At 40.9% G+C, this 11569-nt stretch overlaps 1 protein-coding gene across 1 annotated transcript; it reads left to right on the forward strand.

Annotated features, from left to right (window-relative positions):
- Nucleotides 1-4893: 4893 nt before the first annotated feature.
- Nucleotides 4894-10419, forward strand: LOC146734577 (uncharacterized). Its single transcript, XM_085507535.1, has one exon. It carries the CDS (start codon nucleotides 4894-4896, stop codon nucleotides 10417-10419), a length of 5526 nt encoding a protein of 1841 aa, XP_085363661.1.
- The last annotated feature ends 1150 nt before the right edge of the window (nucleotides 10420-11569 follow it).

Genomic DNA, 11569 nt, shown 5'->3' on the forward strand with positions numbered 1-11569 from the left:
AGCTTGTCTCTGAACAGTTTGAAGTGTCAGTAAAATTCATCATGCTTCCAATACCCTCGGCACATGGGAGTACTAGTATTTTGGTCAGTGACTGTCGGACGTCCGTGTGTTGGCGATGGTTTCGGCTTCCTATTTGATTGTGTGTCTGGATTCCGTTAAATACCATTAAATATTTCGCAACTTTGGGGAATAAACACCGGAGTGCAATTTTAAGCCTGGGGAAATTAGAAATTACTGACTGCATACATACGACTTCAAACCTGCCACGTGGCATATACTTTAATCCATACATGGTTTGTGGGCTTAACTTTTTATTTAACATTGAACCTGACATTAAAAACTATATTGTACTTTAGAAAATCATACACTTATTAAATAACTAGTTTGTAATCGTGAATAAACCTGCTCAACATGTCAACAATCATGACGTCACTGTGTGAACAAACATAACTCGTTGTACATATAATACAATGTTTGCAAGTAAATAGACAGCACAGTTCATTTGCCGTATTAATTTATCTGATCTAACAACAATAGAAGCAGGCTTAGCTCGCCAGCTGACGTTTATGATAAAAACAATTTGGCACCTTCGACAGGTTTTGAATACAGGGCAATTTGTCATTTTTTAATAATAAATATGTGGTAAGTGTAATTAATTATTCATTATTTTGTCCGTCTGTCTATCTACGTTCGACGGCAGTGGTTTTGTGAACCAAAGCAGAGGGGTTATGCTTGTAAATGAAATTAACACACCCTGTATATTTCGCGCGGGACCTACTAGTATGTAGAACACGACGCGATGAGACGCGGTTAGATTGCAAGTCAAATTATTCTGTTGAACAGAGAGTCAAACTAATAAATCTGAACGTGGCATTTTATATTTATAAATAGAAATAAGTAGACATGTTGTAGTCAACATGTTACCGACTTACTCATTTGAGACCGCGAACGTAATTTTATTATTATAAACATGTGAAAAAACGCAGTTTATGTCCGTTTCATAGCTACGTATTTTAGCGATATTTGTGATAAAGTATGAACAAGTATTCAGTCTTCATTCTCCGATTTATAATACTCACACGATCGCCTCTAGCCTTTTGTTGGAAAACTCGTCCCAACAAACTTGACATAACCTAATATTTTTCTCTAATACATTATACGGCAAATTCGTGATATCATTTCGATTCATTCCAAATTTAACGTTGTGCAAGGTATTTCGACCAGATGTAATGGTCGTGTAAATAGCCTTTAATAGGCTTTCAGTTCGGTAAATCAAAACGATGTATATTTTTAAATGTTACACCAGATGTCATTGGACACTTATCCCTCTTATTGTAATACCCGAGTGTCACCATTGTTATTTATAAATACGTCAATACTGAAAGCATTCAGAGTAATAATGATTTATGCATATGTCAGACGACACAATATTTAAATAATAATAATAATTATCAATTCCAGTGAACTTTCACGGATGCAAAATTACATTCCAATGATTTTTTTCCAGCGACAGGCAAAATGATGCATAATATCATTAGTTTGGAGGTCATAATGGTATTTAAAAATAATGGTACGTACCACTCACGAAAATAAATATATATTTTTGTATATATGTTTTGTTTTAACAATATTGATAATTTATTCAGTTTATGATTTTTTCATCACATATCACTGAGAAATATTTCGAGAAAAAAGAAATGATTTTCACCACTGTGACAAAAAACAGTTTTGATCATTTTCATTACATTCGGGACTGTTGTTTTCTTGAAAAAATATACCGCGAATTGTATAGCGGCATGTAACCACAGTAAGCATAAATAAGAGGACAATAAATAAGATCAATTTTAATCGGGTCGATCCTGTAGCCTACTTATTTTTTTTTTCATCAAAGCAAATATTTGTTATTTCCTAAAATGAGCATCTCAACATCCCTTTGATAATAGGATTGGACTTTAAGTTAGTGAATGGTCAATTGGTTTGCTTTTGTTGTACCTCATTAAACTACGAGTGGGCTTACGCACACCCGGCTGGTGTTCTATCAATCACCGGATTAGGTATGCCAAGTGAGTTAATGAGCCAGAACATAGCACTGGACATAACTTAAAGCATGCTTCAGCTCTATTTGTAGCGTGAATGTGATTCGTGCAAAATGGAGCGCGGCTGTGGGTTGGAATCCAAAATGTGATATGCTGTATCGAGAGAAAAAATATGATAAAGGTCATATAAGTCAAATAAAAAGTCCGTGGCTTGATGGCAACGTGTTCACAATAAAGCTGGGAATTCATTCTTATTTGCTTTTCGATTTTAACAGCTGCATGCGTATTTTGAATGCCTGTGTGTCGAAATTTCAGACCCGACTGTTTTCGTCCAGTCGACATGTCGATTTATATTATGCGAGGTTACCGTAACGTAAACTATCAAAAACGGCGTTATACACTGTATAACTTACCAATACTTGATTTTATTACATATGTACTGCAGTTTATTTTGATTCGTCCCTGAAATCAAAATCGGTATTTCCACACCTCATATGCAAATGAGGTCTGAGAGCAAACAAAGTAGTCCCTTCAGGAGTACCGTTTTTCGAAACATGGCAGAAATAAACAATACACCGCATCACTCGTGAAAATAACTTCCATACGCAACGAAAGCCACGGGGAGGGTGTGGGGTTCTGTCATAGTATTTATGCCTATTTTACGTTCCTTGATTTGAAAGTTTGAATTTATTGTCGCATCGTACGGCTGAAACGATTAGCCTTGTCGACGTATTACCTGATATATGACATATGTGTCAAATTTGAAAATAAAAACGCCAAGTGGTACGCCGAACCCAATAATTCAACAGATTTGAACCAGTATTCAGACAGTAACTCAAAGCCCACACCCCATTTTAGGTTATTTTAACGTAAAAAAAAAAAGACTCTATCATAGACTACCGTGACACCCACTCCATGTGTTAGTACATAATGCATGAACATTGTAGGGATTTGAATAGGTCGATCGATCCTGGGTCATTCGATAAGACTTTTTTGTAATTTCCCTTGACAATCGCACAATTTTGAATTAAAATAAAACACTTCACACAGTTGACTTTGTTGACTAGTGCAGATTGCCGTCTATACACTCTTGTTTTCCCGTCATAATACACGTTCAACTGTGTTCAAAATACGGGACTTCTACGTGATTCAATCCCTACATTGGCGATACTGATATCGAAGAGCAATGTGGCAAATGTTATTAGCAAGGTGATGATGTGCCTATTAAAAATGACAGCGCCCTCCATCGGTGTATTGGTATCATTATGAGGTATGGGACTGTGCTGTAGGTCTCATGCCACTAATTAACCAATGGCTGCTCGTAGCCCGTGCTCAATTTAAATGCCTAGCAAGAACCAATGAAATTTTTTAAATATTATTTTTCTCAGGTGCTCCCTGTTTGAGGGCGTAATCATCTGGGTCAGAGGTGAGACCAACATGTGGTCTTTTGTTTACTACTTAGCGGCTGTGTACCTGTGGGTTTATTCTGCGTGTAACTGGATGTTCTAATCTTGGTGTTTTTCCAGTGATTTCTCTTGGTGCAATCCAAATACAGTAGGTGTGTCTTGTTTACCTGAGAATTGCAAGAGTTTGAGCTGGCCAACATGTTGGTTTTTTTCATATGGTTGATTACTGGCATGTTGATTTCCCATTTTTGAGCCATATTTTCAACTTTCTTCGTCATTTTCATATAGCAATCTCGTCATATGTTAACATTGTCGTCTATGGAAATTCAATTAGTGGTATGAGCCCTGTAGAGAGCAAGTAGACTCGACAGTCTTTGTTCCGTAGCCATTTTGTTGTTGTTATACTGCCCTCACGGGTATTTGTTTTTATGAATAACACACAAACGGTTCGTTTGGGGTTACTGCGTCACAGTAGCACAGCGACAAGGGACTGGAACCGAGTCTAGGATTAAGAAAGAACATCGGTATTTTTCGATTGTTACTGTACGTACACGGCCAAGCACAACAGCAAAAAGGATAAGAAACCAAATGCAGAATAAGTGAATATATATTTTTCAATAAAATACAAATATTTGTTTGCAGGGACCCAATTTCCGAACATAGCAGCTTTGAACGATTGCAGATTATTGATATGCGCAACAGTCGTCTTGCCGCGTGTGTTCAAATTTTGTGTAAGCATGTAGGTATAAACATACGGTACCTCCATGGTGTAAGCAAATGTATTCTCCATGCGTTGTGTTCGTCACTGTATTTCGCCCTCTCTCGGTGACGTGACGAAACCTACAAAATGTCTGTGCGGTAAAATAGTTTAGTGAAAAGAGGCCTAACGTTCCATATACGTACAAGTTAAATCACGGTCACGTGTTGGTCACGGCATATAAACCACTAGCGCGTGTTCTTATGTACGTCAACCGTCAACTGACCTTGTGATTTAAATAATGTTGCAACGCCTGTCGGAGATTCATAATATATATTTGTATTCGTTTTCATATTGCTAATATTATTACATGTCATTTCGCTATAGTTAATTCGTTTACCTTTCGCATGAAGGATTCCTCTGAGTAATTCTCGACCAATCAGAATCATTTAATTTCAGCCAATCATTTTACTCTGTATTGTATCTTTTTCTCCCGCGTACTTACATTTTGTATTTCCCGCTTACGTGTTTTCTCTCACGTTCGATACGCACCTATATAAAGGGCTAGTTTCGGAGTTTCGGGGCTCCTTATTCATGTGTTACATGTTTTTCTATGCCAGTTTATCCAGCAATAAACCATACCGTGTTTTGCATCCACATTGACTGTTTTATTCTGCCATCAAGTTCAACTGAAGCGTATTATTATACCCCACATAATTTGGTGACCTAGACCAGGATATCTCAGCTCAACACGATGTCAGAAGAACAGCCACCACAGAACGCCGCTGCTGATGCCCAAGCAGTGGAGACGACAAACGCATTGGCAAAACTGAAATTGAAGCGAAGGAGTCAACGAGGGCAGCTCACACGACTTTTCAACAAAGCCAAAACCCAGAAGAAGCAAATCACCGACGCGGAAGGCCGGGAAAATAAGCTTACAGAGATTGAACAACTCGTCGCGCTCCACTCTCTCCTGACCGACCGCTACGCAACGCTCATCATGCTCGAAGAACAAATTCTCGAACTCACTGAAGAAGCACTCTTTGATTCAGTCAGCGAAGAGAGCTCCGAATATACTGACGACGTATTCTGCAAGAATCACGCTCTGAACGTTTTCATTAACAAGATGAAGACAGAAAACGAACCGCTACTTGACACCGCAAGCATCGCGTCCGCCAACTCATCTAGAGGCACCTCATCGACAGGTACATCGTCTACCTCCTCAACAAAGACCGTCTCGCTACCCAAGATCGTCCTACCACAGTTTGAAGGTAACGTACTGGAATGGGCTAGCTTTTATGACATTTTCAGATCTTCGATTCATTATGATGACACTCTCAGCAACGTACAAAAGTTCACCTACCTACGCACCATGCTAAAGGGCGAGGCAGCGCGAACTATTGCTGGACTATCTCTCACTGATGGTAACTACCACCACGCTATTGAACTGCTCCTAGAACGATACGGACGTGACCACCTAGTTACCGAGGCACATATGACTTCGCTCTGGCAATTGCAACAACCCACCAGCGACATCGAAAGTCTGCGTAAATTTTATGACGCGCTGGAAGGACATATCCGTGGTCTACAAACACTCGGAAAACCGGAAAGTTCTTACGGTGACCTCCTCGTTCCGATCATCCGCGACAAACTACCGGCAACCATTCGAAAGCAAATCGCTCGCGAAATCGGGGGAGAAGCTTGGAGTTTACCTAATCTACGTAAAGCACTGCTACGCGAAATAACCGCGATCCAATCCGGGAACCCGCTCGACGAATCGTCAATCAACAATTCACGGTATCAACCGGACATTACTGCTACATTTCATACAAATGTGCGATCTCCAAAACGCGATCCAAAATTGCGTAACACCAGCGCCAAATGCACCTACTGTAAAGGAACACACTTCACTTCTGCATGTCGCGTAGTAACGGACATAAACAAACGTTGGGAAATAGTCAAACGTGACAAACTTTGTTACAATTGTTTGGGAAGACATCGAGCATCGGAATGTAAATCTAAGTTCAACTGTCGTACATGTAAACGAAGACACCACTCAACACTACACCAAGAAAGCCAACCCGCGACGGACGTTGCAACATCTGATACGAATCCAAATTCACCGGTTCATGTGACATTGACAAAACTCAACGACACCCACAGGAACTCGCCAAATAATACATGTCTGCGTCCCGTACTTCTCAAGATATCTGTAGGTAATAGCCAGCCACTACAAGCTAACGTACTTTTCGACGAAGGGGCAAGCCGTTCATTCATCTCTCGTAAGTTTGCTAACGATTTGAACTTATCTCCTACACGCACTGAACAAGTATTTCTTTCTACATTTGGCGACAATACTGATCACTCACGAGCGTTAGACTTTGCTAGTGTCACAGCACACGATTTGTCGGGACATACTTCGAATATTGACGTACTGTTCATCTCCGAAATATCGACTAAACTGACAAACCACATCACTGAATCTATTCACCATGTTGATTATTTGCGCGGACTAACATTTGCGCATCCAGTCACAGAAGATAAATCATTCTCTATTGATTTACTTATCGGCGCTGACCAGTATTGGAATTACGTCGGGGATAACGTTATCCGCGGCAATGGTCCTACAGCGGTTTCGTCCAAATTCGGATATTTATTATCAGGGCCAGTAGACAAGGGTCAAAGGTCAACGAACGCAGATGTAAACATACTACACGTGTCTACCGAATCGCAACAACTCGACAGCAAACTCCAGCGTCTTTGGGATTTAGAAAGTATCGGTGTGACCGACGACCCCTCCGCAGAAGTATGTATGGATTTTGAAACTTATCGTGACACTCATTTGCAAATTGAAAACAAAAAATACATTGCGAGATTACCATGGTGTGATAACCACCCACCGTTGCCTACCAATTACGACGTCACAGTTAGTCGAACGCGCGCCATGCTCAGACGTTTGTCTCCTGAGTTACTCGACGCATACAACTCTATCATCGAACATCAACTTAACAGCGACTTCATCGAAGAAGTCTACAATGATGATAATACTGTCGGACATTATCTACCCCATCGCTCGGTAGCAAAGGACTCTACTACAACCCCGATTCGTATTGTGTACGATTGCTCTTGCCGCCGAAACGCCAATTCCCCGAGTTTGAACGATTGTCTCCAAACCGGGCCTTCTATGATTAATGATTTGCCAGCCATCTTAATGAGGTTCCGTGCTAACAATATTGCGGTCTGTAGTGATATTGAGAAAGCATTCCTTAACGTGAGACTGCATCCCGATGAACGGAAATTTACCAAATTTCTGTGGCTGACAGACGTGAACAATATCGGCAGTCCACTCAAAGTGTATCAATTTAAATCTGTGCTGTTTGGTGCTGTGTGCTCACCTTTTATCCTGAATGCTGTGATCAAAACTCATTTGGATAATAACTGTGATATTAATACTGCCAATCAAATGAAAGACAACATCTATGTCGATAATGTCATTGATGGAGTCTATTCGGAAGCAGATGCTGTTAAATACTACAGTGAATCTACGAGCCTCATGAATTCTTGTGGATTTAATTTACGTGCTTGGTCATCGAATTCTCCTGATTTGTGTGAACTTGCTACCCGAGATAACAAATATGAGCCCGCCGACGAAGTTTCTGTGCTTGGTATGCGTTGGAAAATTACATCCGACGTGTTGACACATTCTCGTGTTAACAGTCAACCTCAAGTCGCGTCGTTTATTACAAAACGTGACATTGTAAGTTTCACAGCGAGTGTATACGACCCGCTTGGATTAATTTCACCGGTATTGGTACGCGCCAAACTATTTATTCAACTTTTGTGGAAGTTGAAATTGGAGTGGGATGAACCACTAAGTCCTGAACTTTACGAACAATGGATCTTAATTGCTGAGGATTTAACCGCTGCTCGTGATAATCAAATCAACCGGAAATATTTTGACAAGACTTCTCCAGGTGATACCTATCAAATGCACACTTTCGCAGACGCGAGCACTTCCGCGTATGGTGCTGTTGTGTTTCTTCGTCGCCAGCACGAAACGGCTCTTGTCATGTCAAAGACACGAGTCGCCCCTAAATCGGAATTATCTCTGCCGAAATTGGAATTAATGGCTGCACTGATCGCTACGAGACTCGGTAAACTCGTACTGAATGCTCTATCGGACAAATTCAATATAACTGAACATTTCCTGTGGTCCGACAGTCAAGCGACCTTGCATTGGATTAATAGCAGTAAGAAGTTGCCAGTATTTGTTCAAAATAGAGTGCAAGAAATACGCGACTTCACACAAGAATATAAATACTGTCCAACCGTGGACAATCCCGCGGACTTACTAACGAGAGGTATATCAGCTAATGACCTCCGTTCAAACCCCAAATGGAATTATGGGCCGTCATGGTTACCAGATCAACAAATGTGGCCAACATGGGATGTAAACAATGCTACTCAACTACATGTCAACATCACGAAGGAAGATGACGACCTCGTCAACCCAGATACTACTTCGCCAGTCATCAACGCACAAACTGCTCGTCAAGAGACTGATGAAAGTGACAACTCCGGTGTTCAACGTATTATTGACATTTCCAGGTACAATTCACTCGATAAACTGTTGCGTGTGACCGTCTACGTACTGCGATTTGTTAACCGTATAAAACAAATCACTCGCCAGCCAAACTCGGACAATAACAATGATATAATCACATCAACAGAACTCAAGAACGCTGAACTTCTGTGGACAAGAAATGTCCAATCTGAACATTACGGGGATACTATCCATGCGTTACGCGAACAACGACGCAAGTTCGGACCGCTCATTCGTCAGTTGAACTTATTTCTAGACGAGAAGGAAATACTTCACTGTGGAAGTCGTATCCACAACGCACCGCTCGACTATGTGACGAAATACCCGATACTGTTACCGTCATACCATGCATATACACGACTAATTGTGATGAAAGCACACGAACTAAATAAACATTCTGGTGTCCAGTCTACAGTGACCCAGATTCGGCAACAACACTGGATACCCAAAATACGCCAGGTTGTACAGAGTACTAGTATACTGAGAAGTTGTGTGACGTGTCGCAAGGTCGATGGAAAACCGTTTTCCAACCCCGTTCAAGCACCGCTACCATCATATCGCGTAAATATGATGCCCCCATTCGCCGTGTGTGGAGTTGACTTCACTGGAAGTCTCATAACCAAAACACCTGATGGAAAAAGAAATAAAGCCTACGTTTGCTTATTCACTTGTGCAGTGACACGCGCCGTCCATTTGGAAGTTATACCCGACCTGTCAACAAAGACATTTCTACACGCTTTCCGTCGCTTCGCTGCAAGACGTTCACTACCCAGTCGTATGTTGTCCGACAACGCGTCCACTTATATATCCGCCGCGGAAGAAATACGCAATCTACTCGATACTTCAGAAGTTCGCGAATATCTCGCTTCGCATCGCGTCGAGTGGACGTTCATCCCGAAACGAGCTCCATGGTTCGGAGGATTCTGGGAAAGGTTAATCGGCATAACCAAGAACGCCATCAAAAAGGTATTGGGCCGTGCGCTAATCACCTTTGATGAACTTTCTACCATAGTTACCGAAATCGAAGCTACTGTTAATGATCGTCCATTAACATACGTGTCTTCCAGCATCGAAGACAACGTCAGTTTGACACCGTCTCATCTGCTCAACGGCCGGTCATTGACACAGTTACCGTACATAAACATTACCGACGATGAACTTTATGACCCCGATTATGACAGTCATACGAAAGTCAACAAACGATATGAACATTTAGTTCGTCTACACATACAATTCTGGCGTCGATGGCAGACAGAATATCTCACCGCACTACGCGAACGTCACCCTACTACCGGTACAAAGAACAATACTATTAAAGTAGGTGATGTTGTCATAGTACACAACGACATTAATCGCCGAGTAAAGTGGCAACTTGCTATAGTAAACAGTCTAGTTTACGGCAAAGATGGACTTGTCCGGTCAGCTGAGGTGAAAACTTCCAATGGTCATATGTCCCGCCCTATTTATAAATTGTTCCCGCTGGAAATTGTATCGAAGGAATTGACATCATCCAGCGATGACACAACGCAACCCACTGCCACAGATGGTATCACTAACATGCATGATGAAATCAACATCCCTACCAGTGGAAGTACAGATGATATACCATTGCCACAACGCAGATCTCATCGTGACGCCGCAGCTGCCACCAACGTCAGACTCGAAGATTTATTCTGAACTTTAGTGAAAATCGCACTAGATCAGAAGTTTACAAGTTCAATTTGTGTTCCCCTGAACTTGAAAAAATGAACTAATAATTATTAGTGAACTCTTTTATCAATCGTTATTCGTTTATTCTCATATATATATATTATTCCTGAATGTGTACTTTTTCTCAAAGTCGGGAGAATGTCGGAGATTCATAATATATATTTGTATTCGTTTTCATATTGCTAATATTATTACATGTCATTTCGCTATAGTTAATTCGTTTACCTTTCGCATGAAGGATTCCTCTGAGTAATTCTCGACCAATTAGAATCATTTAATTTCAGCCAATCATTTTACTCTGTATTGTATCTTTTTCTCCCGCGTACTTCATTTTGTATTTCCCGCTTACGTGTTTTCTCTCACGTTCGATACGCACCTATATAAAGGGCTAGTTTCGGAGTTTCGGGGCTCCTTATTCATGTGTTACATGTTTTTCTATGCCAGTTTATCCAGCAATAAACCATACCGTGTTTTGCATCCACATTGACTGTTTTATTCTGCCATCAAGTTCAACTGAAGCGTATTATTATACCCCACAACGCCTACCATTTGGGGGGTTTCGGAAAACCAAATTGTCGTCGTAAGTACGCTTTTATTGTATGTATATGTGAATTTTATCCGATTGTTATGATTTTCTAGTTACGATACGCGCCTGGAGCTTTATTTGTAACCTCGGGCGGACATCCGTGTATTTTCACCACCTGGCAACCACCAGGATGAAAACAAAGGCCGAAAACTCACAGAAAAATGTACTTTGGGATAGTTGTTGAGACTACTGAACAGTGTAACAAGACTACCCCTACATGTGTAACATATATACATTTGGTTGCTCAAGATTACCTCAAAGTTGAGTATGTGCTGTTTCCTCAATTTTAGCTGTTTTATTATAGCATACGTCGCATGGATCTCATATCGAACTCGACGCGGCGCGACGACTGTAGCGCCTCAATCTCCATAAGAGTGTCGATTGCAACAGCGCTACAACGTGACGATTTGAAATGAAAAAAAACGAGAAACCAGAACATGTGCATCTTAGTTGCACTACTAAATACAACGGTCAACAGAATGGCGTGAGATTTTCTTATACGCACTTCACGAACTAGACGTAATATTGCAT

This window comes from Saccoglossus kowalevskii, chromosome 14 (genome assembly GCF_978046115.1).
Source record: "Saccoglossus kowalevskii chromosome 14, keSacKowa6.1, whole genome shotgun sequence".
In the NCBI taxonomy this organism is placed as follows: domain Eukaryota; kingdom Metazoa; phylum Hemichordata; class Enteropneusta; family Harrimaniidae; genus Saccoglossus; species Saccoglossus kowalevskii.